Source organism: Egretta garzetta, unplaced genomic scaffold (assembly GCF_000687185.1).
Source record: "Egretta garzetta isolate BGI_Z169 unplaced genomic scaffold, ASM68718v1 scaffold271, whole genome shotgun sequence".
NCBI lineage: Eukaryota > Metazoa > Chordata > Aves > Pelecaniformes > Ardeidae > Egretta > Egretta garzetta.
Window position 1 is genome coordinate 4,471,768 of NW_009258669.1, and position 18,984 is coordinate 4,490,751.

Consider the following 18,984-nt stretch of genomic DNA (forward strand, 5'->3'; position numbering starts at 1 on the left):
AGAGGGGGAGGAGAACCTCCCTCGACCTGCTGGCCACGCTCCTCTTAATGCACCCCAGGATGCCATTGGCCTTCTTGGCAACAAGGGCACCCTGCTGGCTCATGGTGATCTTGTCATCCACCAGGACTCCCAGGTCCCTCTCAGCAGAGCTGCTTTCCAGCAGGTCAGCCCCCAGCCTGCACTGGTGCCTGGAGTTCAGCCTCCCCAGGTGCAGCACTCAGCACTTGCCCTTGTTGAACTTCATCAGGTTCCTCTCTGCCCAACTCTCCAGGTCTCGCTGAATGGCAGTGCAGCCTTCCAGCATATCAGCCACTCTTCCCAGTTTTGTGTCATCAGCGAACTTGCTGAGGGTACACTCTGTCCCCTCATCCAGGTCATTGATGAATAAATTGAACAAGACTGGGCTGAGCACTGAGCCCTGGGGAACTCCACTAGCTACCAGCCTCCAACTAGACTCTGTGCTGCCGATCAGAACCCTCTGAGCCCTGTCATTCAGCCAGTTCCCAATCCACCTCACTGTCCACTCATCCAACCCACACTTCTTGAGCTTCCCTATGAGGGTATTATGGGAGACAGTGTCAAAATGATGCATCCTTTTCTGTCCTATTGTTAATAGCTTGGCACTCGCTATTCCATAAAATTCTATTCATATTCTGTGGAAGATGGCAATGAAAATGCTTCTCTATTTGATACAAACTGAGACAAAAAGAAAGAAGCAATTTGCCTAGAAAGATTGATGGTAGACTTGACAGTTGTGTCCACCCACACAAGTTGTGGGCCATTAGCTAACAACTGGCCCATGATTCCTCCCTTGGCACTTATGCAGTGTGGCAGCTTGAGTAGTATCATTCTGCAACCCACTGCCAGCTAACAGCTTGAAAACCACTGTCTCATGAAGCAAAGGCTTTGTGTGTCTGTGGTCTTTCAGAAGTTCTAGTGTTAATTTACGTATATGCTGAACATAGTATCACAATTTTTACCAACTTTCTCAAATACCAGTTTGATTTTCATGGAAGTGTTTTTGTAAACTTTCAGTAATGACAAAAAAACACTTTATCTAGATGACTCTGAAAGAAAACTGTAACATACAAACCAGACAAAAATTATGTGAACCGAGTGTAATCTTTGTTTGCAAGCATCGTGATGTGTACTATTTATGCTACATTTTCCCTAATAATCAGACTTCTGCATGAGGAATGAACCTAATACAGCTCAGTATATAGCTTTGTCTTAATCTGACTCAGAACAAGTTTAAATGCTAAGTCAGACTCAGGTAGGAAGTTGTCCATGGTTTTAATTAACTCTAAATTTTCTTTGAGATATGTTGTCATTACTTTTTCTAGCCCTTCTGTGCATCTGTCACAAAATCTAGACTATATTTCGTAAAACAATAAAAAACCTAATTACTAAAGTATGATTGGAACATAAGCCATAAATCCTTGAAGTTTCATGGTGATATTTTTTACAGACTTGAATATAAGCAATAATGAGTTGATTTTGTTTTGCAGCCCCAAACTTTCACCAAACAATACCCCATGCTAACTTCAAACTATGTAACATAGTGCATATTGAGCTGTTCTATGTATTTGTGCATATCTTCATCTGGAGACTGTGACTTCAGGCTTGTTTTTACGTGGTCCATCCTCTCTAACTGCAAGAATAAATATGGTTATATCACTGTAGCATCAAGCTCAAGGGCCATAAATGTTCTTAGTGGCAGAAAAGTCGTGTGAGTCAAATATGTCAAATGTCATAAAACAAGTTATAGTATTTACTGTCAAACATAGGCTCTGTCTACATATCAATTAATGTAAAGCAATCTCAATATGGATCAGTTGATCAAAGTAGTTGTAGATATACAAGCTTTAACATCCTTATATATGGCTCAAGACTTTTAGACTAAATATAGTTCAGCCTTTTGTCATGAATGTGTCCACCATGCATAGCATTTGAAGCTGTTTGTCATTGGTTCAGACCTTTCTTTCTGTGTTAGCTGTAGAAACAAATTTGGTGCACACCATGGGCAGAGTTCTAGGTTAGTTTCTTCCAAGAATAATCTAGTTTGCATGCACCAAAATCATTCTTCAAAACCAATGGATGTGTATTAAGTGCTCAGGGGATTCACTTCAAAACTATGGTGCAGCTCCAATCCAAAACATTAAAGCTAGTGTAGTTACTCTGGAATATTCACATAAGACAAGCCATTTGTGAGCATATTAGCTATTTAAGCTGAAAACAAACATTGTAAATTTAGTTTAAAAAATATTTTGCCCATAATGTTCCTAATGTTATAGATTTAATTCTGTTGCTTAACATTTTTCTCCCTTCAAAAATTTCTTGTATTTTATTACATTAAGATGGGAATAGTAATATATATTTTATTATGTAGTATTTTAATACATTGTGAAACAATGAAATGTAATATACGTATAGCATGTTAATAGTGTATTATTAACACGTATTATTATTCCAAACGGAAGCTGTAGAGAAGCTACAGTAGGTCTTTTATCAGGTACTACTACAGGCTGTCTCCTAATCGAAAACGTTTGAGATGGAGGGATGGAAAGGAGGGGTTTGATTTTCTGAGGTTCTCATCCATCAATGAGCCAAAATTCCTTCTCCTGTAATATGGAGTAGCTTTTAATTTTTGATGTAAACTCTAATACTAAGATAAGACGGGCAGAGAGAAGATAGAGACAGTTCTCTGGTATCTCACTGTCTTTCATAATTATGGGAACGTGCTTCGGGGTGCTTTCTCAAATTCTGTTTCATTTTGCTTAAAATCTGTTTTGTTAATGTGCAGGTTTATTTCTGTGACCTGGGAAGGCAGTTGTAGTGGGTTGACTTTGTCTGGTTGCCAGGTGCTCACCTAGCTGCTCTCTCACTCTCCCTTCTCAAGAGGACAGGGAGAAAATAAGACAGAAAAGCTTGTGGATCAAGATAAAGACAGGGAGATCACTCACCAATCGTCATCACAGCGAAACAGACTCAACTTGGGGAACATTAATTTAATTTATTGCCAATTAAAATAAAGTTGAGTGGTGACAAACAAAGACAAAAACTGAAATACCTTTCACCCACCCCTTGCTTCTTCCAAGGCTCACCTTCACTGCTTCATTCTTGTCTCCTCCACCTCCTCCCCTTCCAAGGGGTGCAGGGGAATGGGAAATGGGGGTTGTGGTCAGTCCATAACAACTCCTCTCTGCTGCTCCTTCCTCCCCACACTGTTCCCCTGCTCCATCATGGGTCCTTCCCTGGGGATACAGTCTCCAGTGTGGGTGCTTCCAAGGGCTGCAGGGGAATCTCTGCTCTGGTGCCCGTACCCTTCCCACATCCACAGCACCTCCTCCCCCCACTTCTTCACTGACCTTGGTGTTCACAGGATTATTTCTCACACTTTTTTTTCCCCCCCTCCCTCATTCCTCTTTTCTACAACTGCTGTGCAGCATTTTTTACCCTTTCTTAAACATTTTTCATGAGGCACCACCACCTGGGCCAAGGGGCTCAGCCATTTTAAATGGATTCAAGTACTTTCAAATGTATAAAAATATGGGGGTTTATTTCTTGTTCTAACTTAGAGACCTGGCTGCAAGGAACTGCTTGGTAGGTGAAAGCAACATTTTGAAAATAAGTGATTTTGGAATGTCCCGGCAAGAGGATGATGGCGTGTACTCATCGTCAGGCCTAAAGCAGATTCCTATCAAGTGGACTGCTCCAGAAGCTCTCAACTATGGTAAGGACATACCTGTATCTTCTTGGGGGAAAAAAATAATGTAAAACAGCACAAGGAGCACCAGGACTATGCCATGGGCAGTATTTGAGTTTATATATATTCCTAGTGCCCAGTTCGAATCAATAATGTTTAAAATATTTTTAATATTTCAGTCTTATTTAAGTTATATATAAAATACTAGTTTGCCTTCAAAAAGAATAAGGCAGCAACTTCAAAATTGCTGTTATGCAGCAATAAGATAATGCTTTGGTTATGTTGCTGACTCATTCTAGTAGATTATCTAGTCAGTCATCTAAATTGTAATTGTTAGCAAAATGAATGGCAAGTTCTTCATATTTATGGAAGTGATTCTTCTAGCATCTCTTTGAAAACCACAGAAAGTGTTGACATGCTAGAACATTCTGTTGGATAAATCATTGCATTGGAGAAAAGTATAGGCACTGATTTATATTATTTTTAACTGCAGCTATTCTTTACCTGCATTTTTATATATTGCTAGGCTGTTATCCCAGGAAAAAAAAAAAAACAACATTATTTCTGATTGAGGAAAGTGGTCCATACTACATGGGTAATAGTTCCAGAACAGAAACAGAAGCTGCTGTATTTAGCTTTTTAGCTTATATGAAACTTGAAAAGTAAGTTATTCTGAGTAGAGTGGGCTGTGAAGAAGCAGCATACTGAATGAATGAAGCCATGTTTTGGATGTAGTTCTCTGAAACAGTTCTTTAGTTGAACACTTAGGAAAAAAGTGTTTTAAATTCTTCATTTTAAGTGTCTATAAATATTTCTGCCATCTCTTAAAGCTTATTTTTAAAATCATGCATTGGAAATCTTACGTTTATGATTTATCAAAACACTTCCTCTCATTAGTGTTTTTGCAGGAGTTAATGCCATAACACATAATATATCATACTTATATAAATATTATACTATAATACTACATATACATGTCCACACCATATATACTAATATACTGTATATAATACTATATATACTAATATGTGTTAATATAATATAAAACATAAATAAAGCAGATCTTCCTTTGGAAGGCTAATAATAAATTTAGTTACAGTAATTGATCCTGTATTATCAATTACTCTAAGATGTGTTAGTGTTACTAGTGTTCACTGGGGAACACACTTTTCTATTTTGGATGTTTATTCCACTATAAAAGATGTTTTGAATTTTTATTTTTGTTATTTCAGAAATGTGTACAGTTTATTTGGTATATAATGGAAACCTATCCTTCATAGCTATATGCAGTCCAGTGCACTACATTAAGCAGGAAACAGGCCTTTGTGACAACACCTTCACCTTATTCTTTTGAGACTTTTTCTCTGCATAATACAAGAGAAGACAGTTGATTGACATCTACTTATTTTGTGTTTCCTAAAATACATACATACTCGGGCAGCTTTAAGTGATTTTCTGCAGTGTTTGGGCAATAAGCCCTCTCAAACATTTGGTGATGGTTCAGTAGTCTGATAGGCAACTTCCAAAATATCATAGAAGGCTTCTGTGTGATTTTGAAGGATCATTTTTTTTCACTCCATTGAAAGATGTCACTAAAAATAGTTGGTTCGGTTTTTACCTTTTACCATCCTAATAATATGGTCATAAGTATTGCATTAATTTGGGTAGGTAAGGCTGAAGGTATTTAAGGATATCAAAGTGAAATAGAACTAAATCTGCAATATTTCAAATCTAGTTGACAACCACTGTTCATGTCGCTTCTTAATGGCAGGATTTAAGGGTTGGAAGAAAATGAGGGATAGGGTCATTTGGCCATTACATGAATGACACAGTGCTTAAGAAAACACATAGTTCATTTTTTAGTCACTTCTGAATTCGCTGTATATGACAAACTAATAGAAGTTAAAAAAAAAATAAAATTAAAAAACCACAAGTTATGAAGTCTAGAAAACAGATTAGGGCAAGTGGAGTGGTTAGGGAGTTATGTCTGAAGTCATAAGCAAAATTGTGATGCTACTGGAGCTTGTGGGAGATTGAAGCTTTGGTTAAGCGGGTCCTGTTCAGTGCCATTCCACACCATTACTTTTGCTTGGAGTGATATAATTTCCATCACTTCCAGCAAAAGGAAAAAAGTGTTTTAAAAGCTCCTAATAAAATTACATATTTAGGCCAAGTGTAGGGTATTTTTGCTTCCCATTCTCTCAAAATTAAGATACACATTTAATATGTATGTTTTTCAACATGACATTTGAGTAGTTTGTCACGTTAATAAATTACCACAAGGCAGGGTTTTTTTGTGAATGGACAGGCCTCTTCTTTTTCCCAGATAATGTCGTAGTGGAAAAGATAATTAACCCTGCAGAACTTGTACTTTCTTTAAAAAAAGCTAATCACCTATCTTGTATCTACTGAATGATTTCAGTGAAAAGTGTTAAATTACTGGATGCCAAATTCTGAAGAGAGTTGATACATAGACAAGAAAACTAATCTTACTACAAAGAGCAGAGTGAATCTCCATAATTGCCATCTATGAGGCACACAAGCTCATGTAGCACAGCTGGAAGTGATAGTTGAACAGTAAACTGAACTTTCTGACGTCAGAACAGTTGTCATATCACCAACTGTCACTATAATTCACATGTATTTTCCTTTTTTCTAGTCAGAAGTGGCTTAGTTTCATTTGTTTAACGATTAAAGATGAACAAACAATACATTCACAAGCATACGTATATAAAGACATATATACATATATATACACCTATATAATAGTATGGAACAAAGAAAAACAGTCATGAAAAATGTTGAAAATAATGTTGAAAATGGATTTTTAAGGTAACATTTTCACAGATCCTGCTGCAAAGGGCTAGGGACCTTACCTTTCTGATGTGAATCTATCCTTCATAGCGTGAAACCATCAGGGACTATAGAAATATTTGCTCCAAGATCTCTCCTTCTCCCATAATATAAAGCTTTCATTACACAAAAAGGTTTGGAATTAAATTACCTATCGGTTATGTATTTTGCTATCTCTGAAGCATAGTTGAAGACAATGGAACCAGCAGACCAGATTTTTTTCTTTTTCTTTAACTGATTGGGTACATCAGTTCTTCAGAGTCCAAATTAAACAAGTTGAAGCAACTATACTTTCATTTTCGCAGAACAGTTTCTCAAAGTGTGAAAACCAGGCCCTCTCCGCAGTTACAAACTGGGTTGGTGGTAGCTCCACTCAGAATACTCATTGCCATGCTATATTAGGGAACTGAGAAAGGTAATTTTTTTAAAAGTATCTTTTGAATTGAAAGCGATTATAAACAAGGGGGGGGGAAATGTGATTTTTCTGTACTTTTATATTAAAAGAAAAAATACTTTTGTACATTAAGAAGGCAAGAGATTCTTTACTTCCATGAAAAATAACTGACTTGGTAAGATCTGTCAGTTTGTAGAACTTTTAAGTTAGTTTAGATTATTCCTAGGTATTGACCTTAAGAGAATTTGATTATCATTTGAAATACAGGAGACTACGATACCTGCGGAATGTATTATTAGCAGCTACATCTTTGTTCTGCTTAAAGCCTGTCAAATATAACCGTTTACCTTTACAGAAAATTTGGGGCCATAATTATATGAAACATTAATTTCTCTGTATGTTAAGCTGAGGTTTTCTCTCCTTTTCTTAGGGAGATACACATCTGAGAGTGATGTATGGAGCTTTGGAATCCTTCTGTGGGAGACCTTCAGTTTAGGAGTATGTCCGTACCCTGGAATGACCAACCAACAAGCACGAGAACAAGTCGAGAAAGGTAGTTATTTGTAGGGAGTGAAAGAAATGCTGTATAGGTCCATAAGTATGTAGTGCATACAGTATATAATAGCAAAGATATAACATAGGACTTACCCAGTAACTTTAGCAAAAATATTATGAAATTTTTTAATTGCTGAATCTGACTTTTTGGGAGGAGTAGTGTGATATATAGGCTTCTTGAAAAAAGGAATATACTGACCAGTGGCTTAAAGGACAGAAGACTTACAGCATGCTGACTTTCATTGTTGCAGAGCTAAAAGGTGAGATGGAAAGGAGGGATTTACTGCTGTGCAAAGCAGACGCTTGACCAGAATGAATTATTTAAGATTATGCTAATGCAGGTATAAATATTCTAAACTGCCAGAAGAAAAAATCTGTATCATATTCTCTTCTCTATTAAAACATTTCAGACAAAAATTCAGCAATTATGGTGGAGAGTGGTAAGCTAGTTGAGCGTTGAAAGCCACATTTCTCTTTTACAAAATAATCAAAAGGCTTTTATTTAAAGTAGCAAATAACTGTGAGCAAGATTTCAGGACTTTGATTTATTTTCATCATCTCTAGCGGCATTTCAGAACTGTTCCTTCTCTACCAAGTACTACTGTGCAATTCATAAACAGGTTCTAAGCTAGTAAAACTGCTAAATGTTCAAAAAAAAACCCAACCTAGTTTGCTGATTTATACAGATTGCCAGTGTTTGGTATAAGCACTGTAGATGCCTATCAAAGTTTCTCCTTAAAAGGCCAAATCAAAAAATCCAATGTTTTCCAGAGCAGAGGAGTGTTTGTAAAAACAAGTCTTACTACCCAAGTACTGAGAATCTGTTTTAAACCACTGAGAATAATAATCTCTTGAAATTGATAAAATTCAAAGATTTAGAAGTATGGTTATGCTTTTTCAACTATTTATACTGTGCGGAAAATAGTCCTGTCAGTCCATCCGGCAATTCTTTTTCTTTTTTTTTTTTTAATAGAATTTATGGAATTTTAATTTCTTTCATCAGCCTGTTTTCTTGGTTTTCAGTATATAATAGCTCTCCTGTTAGGATAGTCAGCTAAGACACCCCACATTGTCTTCCCGATCTTATCTATCTCAGTTACTCAATCAGTAAGAGCCTTCAGTATATTTAGTCATTTGAATGCTTGCTTTAAGCCAGGATAATTTAAATTCTAAATAACTATATAGAATCACTTCACTTTAAGGACAAAAGCAGTTGGTGCTGTCACTGTTTTGCAGAACTAGTTTCTAGGGGAAACTTTGTGAAGGAAAGGAATTTAAAATCGTTTCATATTATCTTGTCTGTAAGTGTCCTAGAGCCCAGCCGTTCTCCTTTGAAGTTACATGCATTAATCCAGCACCTAGAGCAGGTGCATGCAATATAACAAAGAAAAAATATTTCTCAGATTTATCTGTTGTATGAGGCCAGTGTCATTTATACTCAGCTTTAGAAGGAGAGATGCAGAGACCTGTGCAGTAGGTCTGGAGTCGTGGAGCTGCATTTAGCTATAGTCCTATGGGCCCACTCACTTTACTGTCCACTGCCTGTCATTTTCCTCAGAGAGCTACATGTGGTAAACAGTTCACAGGATCAGTGTCACAGAATGGCTGAGGGATGCGGGGACCTCTGGAGGCCATCTGGTCCAACCCTCTTGCTCAAGCAGGGCCACCTAAAGTCGGGTGCCCAGGACCACTCCCAGATAGCTTTTCCATATCTCCACCCCTCTGGGCAACCTGTGCCAGTTTTCAGTGTTAAATATTTTACCCTTTCTTTTGTGTACCAGGCTACCGAATGTCAGCACCACAAAAGTGTCCAGAAGAAATATATAAAATAATGCAGAGGTGCTGGGACTACAAACCAGAAAACCGGCCAAAATTCAGTGAGATTCAGAAAGAGCTGTCTTCAATCAAAAAGAAAGTGACATAGTGACAAGCAAGTGCCAAATTCAATGTATGGGACTTTATTTTCCAGTGAAGTAATTTTTTCCCCTCAAACACTATGCGTTTATACAACATTATTTGCAATATTCTTCTAGGATTACTTTGAAATTAACTGGTTTTTTATATACATGTTTACCATCTTGAATGATGTCTACACCTGCATTAAAGACATATACTGCAGAATGCTATATATCCAGTCACAGTAATATTGTCATTTAGGTTATATGTAAATAGAAAAGCACATTAATTAAGGGACTGTGGCTTCTATCTGTTTTACAGCAAGTAACTGCTAGTGACATTTTTCAGAGGTTTTCTACTTCAAGCTACGTTCTCACTCTGCTGTCCCTGCCCCAAATATCAACACCAGCAGCACTCTAATGTGGTGACTGTCGTACATGTTGCCCTTAAAACTGAATAGAGTTTTGACAAGTGTTTCAACTAGAAAATTTTATATGTTTTGAATTATTTCTGCAACTGGTATTTTGTTTTAAGGATGAAGGTCAGTTAGATTCTGGATGCAAATGTGCTTACTGAACAGTGAAATCCAGAATTTTCTTTTGTAGAAAATTTAGTTGCTTGTGCATTTCTTACCATACTGTAGTAAATACTTTTGACTTTTGATGTGATTTACTTAAGCCATGCCTTTTCTTGCTACAAAGCCATCAGAATTAAGTAATATCTCCTTTACAATGACGTATGTTTATTTAAGAAAGAAAAAATCCAGTATCAAGTCTTGACTACACATGTTAAGAAATACTGCAAATCATCTGCATTCCAAAAAGCAGTAGGCCAACAGAAAGAGGTTTACTAATGATAGCAGCAGATAACAAATATCACGGATCTTAGAGGAGGAAAGAATGAGAATTCCTAGATTCACTTTTAATCCTGATTTTTTTTCCCTTAAATTGGTAATAATTCCCAGAATGCAGCTGGAGCCTAGAAAAGTTTATGCTAAACAAAAGTACATCCCATGCATAGCGTCCAAAGGAAAATACTACTTCTGTATGGCATAAGGAAATTGTTCAAGAAACCAAAATAAAGAAGTATGTTTAAAGCCTCTGACAGGCTGAGCAAGGCAGAGTAGAAATACTAACTGTCTAACTTTTTTAAATCATTGCAATCAGATTTCAAAAGACTGGGGACACGCAAGTTTTAAATGCCACCAGGAATAAAAACCTTGTCTATATTTAAAAAAAAAAAAAAAATCCACCAGAAAGAATACTAGCTAGGGGAGGGAGGAAAGGAATAGTTTGTTAGTCTGGCTCTGGTCCTCTTTGCGGCTGGAATTATTTTCTAGAGCCCTACATAGAAATAGGAACAAGTTACATTATGCTGGTCTGAGTTCCAGAGTTAAGGTGCTTAAAATTTTTCTAAGAATTAACTAAAATTTTTCAGATTAAGGGATGCCAGTTGCTGCCAATGCAAGTAAGAAGCAGGAACTGTAAGTAACACAGCATCTGGAATGTTAATTAGCCCTATATTTTATTGTTACAGTGGGATTGAGATGTAGTGAAGTCAGTGGCTACATTACACTTTTATTAAGGTGACTTTTCTATTGTCCACAACGTTTTTGCTCTCTGAAGTGTATTTATAGTAGTAGTGAGTGGTAAAGTTTAAGGGCTATCTGTGACCAAAATATGTGTAGCCTAGAAGAGTTTGTCTGTTGCATTCGAGTTGGCATCCAAATAAAACAATGAATGATCTGCTGGAGCACACCATCTGTATTTGAGCTGGAGCTGTCAGCATCCAAGTATAAGGAATGGTGAGTGCTTCTTGCATTTCTAAACTAATTTTTTTTCTTGGAGCTAAGGAAGCATATACATACCCATAAAGGTATAGTACTTGGAGAACTTGGTGGCATAAATTTAAACTTCCTTATAAGCATACTGGATATATTTACTTAGTTCTGTACTTCCAAGTAGCCCAAAGATATTTTCCAAGAGAAATGGGAAACATTCTTGTTAGCTTGTATGCTTTTAAGTAGTACACAAAGTTTGTGCCTTAATTTGCTAGTATGCTAATGCGAGTGCAAGTGTACTGAGATTTAAGGAGTGTTCCACAATCATTTTGAAAAATCTAAGATTCACCCAATTGCATCACTGTCCTTATATATGCATCACTAAAGTCCGCAAGTAAGGATGACGGTGTCTCCTCTGTCAGCATTCATTGTTTCTCTGGAGAGTTAATCTTTTTCTGCTATGAAAGAGATGAACTCTTTCTTTGCTATATGCCATCTTGATAGCAAAGAAATACTGTTTTATTTTTATAAAATAAAATGCTGCTTTATTTGTCTTAACCAGTCACCATCCTGATTCTCATGGAAAGATAAAAATTGTACTCATATTTTATTCTGAAGTAGTTAACATTTGTAATTCATATCACACTTCTGTTTAAATTTAAAGACTTTTTAAAATGTGATTTCTACAATAGCGAGAAAATTTATTATTAATCCCTGAAGTAGGCATCAGTTCAAAAATGGTAACTCTGGTAAGAATACCAGAATGAGTTTATAGGTATAGAATAAATTTAAACACAGGTACATGTCTCGTCAGCTATTTAAACTGTTTTCTTATGGTTAATTTGATAGTTTGTGGCAGAATTTGTTCATCATGTCTTACTTGTAATTATTGCAGTTATACAATATAGGAAGTGGAATCCATGCCTATAGATACTGTTTTTAAGTTTCTGTAAACTTCTCACAGGGGAGTTCACAAACAAATCTACCATACAGTGATATTTAAAAGAAAGATGTGGTATTCAAGAACCAAAGCTGCCATATGTGCTTTCTGTGGACTTTTGATGACTTAGTCTTGCATTATTCATCAGTTAGCCAGATACTGGTCATCTGGCTCGTATACTGTGTTTATCCTGGAGAACCTACATAAAAGTTGAGACTCGGTCTCGTTTGCAAGTGTAGTTTCAGGTAGGTTCTTACACTGGCAGTGTCGCAACCAGGGGAAGCCTGAGGGAATCCTGATTTTTTTTATGCTGTTAAATGGGAGAAACTCTGAATACTGTTAAGGGTCAAGTAGAAATACATCAGCCTGTTACATGAGATGGACTTCAACAGATTATCTGTTACTTTCATCTTTGTCCAAGGAATTACATTTATCATGTTAAGAAAGATTGTTTGGAGGGCAAAAGTTTTTGTTTGTTTGTTTTCAGTAGAAATTAAGCACACATGTTAGCTTCAGAGTTCAGTCATCAGTGAAATTATGAGGATTCCTAAGCATTTCAATTTTCTGGAAAGTAAAACAGTGAAAAGTGTCTTGTTTGAAAACAAACCTTGCTTCAGCAAAGTGTGACCTTGTAGAGTCAGTGTCCCACCAAGACATTCTCTTTGAATTGTACATTTTCATTAGTTTTGAGTGAAACAATGAAATTTTTTTTTTATTTAGCAACTGCAGTTATGTGCATTTCTTCTTAACAAAAATTTGCCTTTTTTCAGAGTTGCTTAATATTTTTATTGGAAGTTACTACTGGAGCATGCATCACCAAAAGGCTATCAATAAGAACTGCAGTTTGTAAAGTAAGCCTGATCTTACTGATGAGAAACAGAAAATTGTTTAAGAAAATATTAAGTTATTCATACTTAAGTATTTTTTGATCCGTGTCTTTCACTACCTGTTATGCTTACTCAAATCCTACAAGCACATCACTAAAACCATGGTTATCCATGTTATCTCTTAGAACTATTTTGTTATCCCTTTTGCACCCATTGTAAAGATACTAAAGAAAAAATAAAACCACTTTCCTGAGGTCACAGAGTAGCAACTCTCAGAAACAGTCAGAAATGTCTCCCCCTCCCCAGTTTTCCCAGATGTGCTGCTGCATGGATATAAACAATAGTGATTAACTACTACCCCTGTTTCCATTATTCTTGCTGTCATGTCCTTTAAATGACAGTGCCACTGATGCACTTGAAACAGTGAAATATTTGAAGGGATGAGTTAGTGGGTAAATAGCGTCATCAAACGTGGTATTCAAGAGCAGTAGTTCTGAAAATGGCTGGTTGTCACAAGTAACGATAACTCATTGGAAAGATGGAATAAAAAGAAAGAGGCTAATTGAGAGTCCACTTTCTGTAACAGCTGTCCTGTTTGTAGGCAGTAGAAATGTTATGTCAGTGTACTTGGATTTGTAAGATTTTTATGACTGAGCATAAAATAATTTGCTATTAAAAGAAGAGTTCATGAATTTTTTTTTTTTCCTCAAGCACAAAAGAAAATGAGGAGGAAAGAATACCCCTCCTACCAATCAAGATACATATTTTTTTCTTAGAATCATATTCATGCAGTCCTTCACTTTCAGGCATACAGGACTTTAATTAGTAATTAGAAAGTACAGGGCAAGTCCGGTATTCTTGAAGTTCCAACCAACCATGAGTTTTTTAAGAGCAATCTAGTAAATTTGAAACATCAACTCTATTAAAAACATTTTCCTATAGTTTCCTTCTGCAGATTTACTGTAAAAGAATGAGTCATTAAACAATCATCAGTAACAACTTACAAGAAAAATGCATCAACCTCAGAAACCTATCAAGCTTCTTTAAGAGTAACTTCAGTAAAGAATGTTTTTTGTAATCTTGTACTGGAATTACCCGAGGAAAGCTTTCCTTTCTAAAAACCTGGGCATGTGGAGGAAGCTTAAAAAGCTTAAAGCTCCAAGCTGAAGCAGAAGAATCCTTTCACTTAACACTCAGCTTTACTTTCAGACTGAGGAAGGGAAGACTCTCTCACTGAAAAGTACAGCAAGTTCTGCCTGGTAGCTCCCACATTTTCCTTAACTTCCACAATCAATTACTAGTCGTTTCGTTCATTATAACAAGCACCACATAGAACAGCAGCTGGAAGCTAGATATTATCTTTAAATCAGCAGCTAATCCCCCAAAATTTCACAGTTTTGACTCTAGAAGCCAACTTGGTTTTGGTTGTCTGTCAAATAAGCAAAAGCAATTTTTGTATTTCAGCCTCAGTATTGATCACTAAAACAGGAAGGTTTGGCGATATATTTACTGTTGTCTCCAAGGGAATGGTGCCTACACCAATAGCCATTAAGTTACCCTTATATCCCAGTTATATCACTCTGTCTCCTTGACATAAAATTCTAAGTGGAGGATATGTCCCGTTGTAGAACTTGGGTGTTAACTCTGAGTTCTTTCATTTTCAGGAAGTTATATATTATTACCTGTTTTAGAACCCCATTTTCTCAGACATCATCTAGGCAGGACTTAAATTAGAATTTTCAGATGAATTGGGGTTTTTTTTGTGAGATGAAGGACTAATTAGGTTTCTAGCTACATGCATTGTTATTTTGCAACTGTTGCAGATAATAGCTATGAGAGAGAGTAGTTCATTTATAGATCTCAGATTATGTATGCCTTCTCTAAATCAAAACCTGTTAGCCATACGTACAAAAAATGGATGAGTAAAGCCCTCAGATATAGTTGACTGATGTCATAAAGAAAAAACATAGAAGAGTCATGAACTACATTCGTTCTTCCTCTGTTGTCCCAGAATTGAATGCTTTGTAAATAAAGCTTGCAATAGCTGGCTTTGTGTTTATACATAAATATGACCTGTGAACCAGTATGATAGCCTAGGACTCACATTGCTACTAGCGAAGGAGGCTTGGAAAAAAATGTTCCTGAACTGCTAGTATTTGGAACTGTCATCTAGTTTTAGAACTACAAATGTTTATGGATAAGTACATATATAACTTAAGTTTTTTGAGTACGGTAAGAGACAGCGCATGCTTCTCCGTTGAAACCCTTCTTCAATTTAAGGCAATTATGCTTTTTAAAAGAAAAATTAGATTGGTTAGCGATTCCTTCTAGATTACACGTTGAAAGTATGAGCCAGAAATTTCCACCACTAAAAAAAGAAAGATCCACACTACTGTCTTTATATACGGTGAGCTCAGTCTTTCTCTACGTACAAAGAATTCTGTAATTGTTAAATGCAGCAGTAATGCAAAATCCTTTGACTACTGATATGTAAACTACGTCACTCTGATCTTGTGCTTCAATTATTAAAGAATCTTTCTGCTCTTTAAAAAGGGCTGCAGTAAGCTTACTGTTCTAGCTGAGCTCTGCTGTAACAATCTGGCCCAAACATTCTGGTGGCTCCATGTACCACAGATGGTGCCCTTTCACTTACTTCAAAAAAGTTACTCTTGTGACAGATAAGTTCAAATATATCCCTGCTTTTGTTTGACTCAAAAATATTGTAGTGACATTATAGCTTGATAGCTGTGGTAATGTGTTTGTATAAAAACTGAAGTAACTGTAAATCAACATGAAGGACATTGTTCAAATCATGTTTTTAATCAAGTTACAAACCCTAATTATATAATGAATTGTCCATATCGTAAATGCTGTCAGAAAAACAACACTCCTGACAGCCTAGTTTATGATACAGAGCATCCTGCTCAGGAACAATGTAAAGCTAAATATGCTCCTTGAAAAAGGAATGATTTTGCTGTCAGACCAGATCCAAACAATATCTTTAGAATTAACATCAGCGACTTAATTCTAACTAAGACTTGTTGTAAACTTCTTCTTAACAGACCTTTCGAAATAGTGTTAGTTTTCATGATTGTCATCCATTTCCCTTTCAGAAATTTGATGTCTATACATCATATTTACTTACACTGGTAATTATACCCCCACCACCACCACCATGAAGTGCTTAGACTTGCAGCTTCAGAAGCTAAGTATTGATAAGTCAGTAAAAGTCCACAGGGAACTGATCTTTCACTAGGTATCTGAGCTGATATGGCTTAATGCATTTTTGATATCACTAAAGTGATTGTTTAAATGAAAACGTGTTATACAGTTTGAACAGCAGTATTCCTTGCTCAGGATATCTCTGCAAGAGGAATATTTGTATTTGACCTGAAGTCAAGAGGAAGGTAGAACTGTACCTTCCTTCCTCTCTTGTTTGTCAGGAAAGGGAACTGCTGAGTTCAAGCAGCCAATTCAGGTGCTGTCAGCAATTCTGATATGTAGCATGGATGCAGCCGGGAGGCCATAGAGAAGGTCTTGAAGTCGGCATGGCCCCTCTTTGTAATACATCTACACTCACCACAAGTCACTAATGAATCCACTGGAGACTGGAAGTTTGCTATATCACTGAGTGTGGCTAATTCCTTAAATCACCCGAAGTTGTAGTGCTTAAGGAGAAACAGTGACCTTTTTTTTCCTCTGTCAAGAAATGCAGAAATGTGTTATACAATGGGGAGTCTCTGCATTGTTTTCCTTTGCCTTTTCTCCACCTCCTGCTTGGTCATGTCACAGATTCAAAGTCTTCAATAGATGGAACAACTAGAAGAAACATATCTTTTTTCCACTGTTAATTGTATCATTACCTGTAACGGGTAAGTGAGCTTGTTTTTTCCACCAAGCTTCCCACCTAATTTTCTCCAAAATGCCAAAAACACGCAATAGGAAAAAACTGATGACATAGACTCATCACACAGGACACAAAAAAGACAGGCAGACTCCTACAAAGAAATTTTGAGGACTGAAAGCCAGTAATAAACACCTCTCTCGTCCCTTCTGTTAAAATGTCTAGGTATATGTATGTTCAAATGACTTTGAGAGATGAAACTTGGTCTGAGACTGGTAGGACCGGTGTTTCTTCAGTTGCATGTGTTACTTTTCCTTTCTATAATTGTAGGCATCTGAAAACAGAGGAGGGGTCTTGGGGAAGGAGGGAAGGTTCATTCACCAACCTCTAGCACACGCAAGGCTTTTGACACCAGTAACCTTCAGTGGGGCGCAGATACCATTTGCAAACATGTTTAGATTTATATTCAATTTTGTGCCAAATTACGCACCAGCAAGCTTAACATCAGGTAAAGCACCTTTTATACTCTTTGTTGTTTAAAAATAATATATTTCTGAAACAGATCAATAACACATAACACTGGAAATGGGTGCTTCCTCCCAAAAGTACACATGAAAAAAAAAAAAAAGGAAAACAACATTTGTGAGTTTATCTGGCTTTTAAGCAAGTCTGAAAATGATAACTATGTAGTACAGTTGCCACTTGTCTGTCCTTTATAATTTTAAATAGATCTGCATTTTAACTTTATTTATTTGCCAATTTTTTATATACTTTAAAGTTACACTTTTGAACTCAAGTTATCTTTTTATTTTCCTAGGCTGTTACAAAACAGAATTTCAGTATTCTTGTAAACTGCAGGCCATTTTTGAATAGTCCTTTGTCTTTTTCTATGGACCAGTTACCACTAATGAGTCTATAGTCCCCTTTTTACTGTACTCTTCCAATAAATGTAAAATATTTGTATCAACCTGTCTCATTTTATTTCATATTTAGAGGTGGTGTTTACTCACTAGCTTCTGTAATCAACTGGAAGGTAAACTCTAGTAACATTGCTCTTGGGAACAGCTACAATTCAAAATACTCTATTTCACAAAGAAGAAAAATTTATTTGAATTTTTTCTGGCAGTTTCTTGAGTTAATATCTGTGTGATCCTCACTCACAGGTTGGCTGTCACTTTTGTTTACCTTTTGTATATCAGAAGGTCTTGAAAGAAGGAGTAACCTAGCAGAAGGGAAAGGACAAGTTGAAACAGGCTGAGAAATTCAGGGCTGGAGCTCTGCAGTTTTGAGGATGTTGCACAACACGTTTCTCTTCAAGCCAGAACTGTGTTAAGAAGCTAGGCACTGAGAAGCAACCATACGTATTCTGCACACCAAAAGCAAAGCAAAATCTACAGGCGTTTCCAGTTAAGAGCAATGCAGCAGTCTAAAGGCATATCCAAGCTTTATACTGCTTATTTTACATGATCTAGTGCTCTGTTCCCTTTGTATTAAAAAAAATAATCATATTACTCACATTCTAAATGCAAGTTGCATTTTAAAGCAGATTATTTAAAGCTACTTTACTCTTTACTTTGAATGAAACCGATCTCCGTAATAATTGCCATTTTCACCACACTTTGATGCAGTTTCCTTGATTTCCATAATCCCTTCTTGATATAAAGACTGCGATACCAAAATTGCAACTGAGGTAAAAAAAAAAAATTACTATGCCTTAAAAAAATTTTAACAAATCTTTTGAGACCTCATGGCTAATGTAAAGTATGAATACCCCATTGAAAGAACTTCTTCCACTGCTTTATGCTTCCTGCTGCACTTTGTTAAAACACCCAACAACGAGTAGAAAGGCGGGGGTTTGTGTACCTGCTTCCTTACACACTGTTATTAAGCACACTGTGTGCTGGCGCAGCACTGTGATTCGCAAGACTTTGAGCCTGACTGAAGAAGGAGTTAGTGAAGAAGCAAATTTATGGCACTGGTTCATAAGTGGAACTGAGGTAGTTTTCCCCATCATCTCCCAATAACCATGAATGGGAGAGATGTAAGTTCAAAGCTTGTCCCCTGAATTTACCAGTATGCATTGAAACAGAAGACAACACAGCATGGGATTGCACATTGGTACAATTCTGCTGAGAGACTAATTTATTAGCAGGACAATTTTAGAAAAGGTTACTGCAACTAAATCTGTT

The 18,984-nt window shown here is 36.5% G+C and overlaps 1 protein-coding gene across 5 annotated transcripts in view; it reads left to right on the forward strand.

Annotated features, from left to right (window-relative positions):
* FER (FER tyrosine kinase) overlaps nucleotides 1–13,638 on the forward strand; it is a 177,080-nt gene extending 163,442 nt beyond the window's left edge. For 4 of the 5 annotated variants that reach the window (XM_035888436.1, XM_009648673.2, XM_035888437.1 and 1 more), the window contains 3 exons: nucleotides 3,579–3,733; nucleotides 7,384–7,506; nucleotides 9,290–13,638. In XM_035888436.1, the coding sequence (XP_035744329.1) occupies nucleotides 3,579–3,733; nucleotides 7,384–7,506; nucleotides 9,290–9,432 (421 nt within the window). In that variant the 3' untranslated portion in view covers nucleotides 9,433–13,638. Of the gene's footprint in view, nucleotides 1–3,578; nucleotides 3,734–7,383; nucleotides 7,507–9,289 lie in introns of those variants that run through there. The other variant, XM_035888439.1, reaches the window with a different exon arrangement.
* The last annotated feature ends 5,346 nt before the right edge of the window (nucleotides 13,639–18,984 follow it).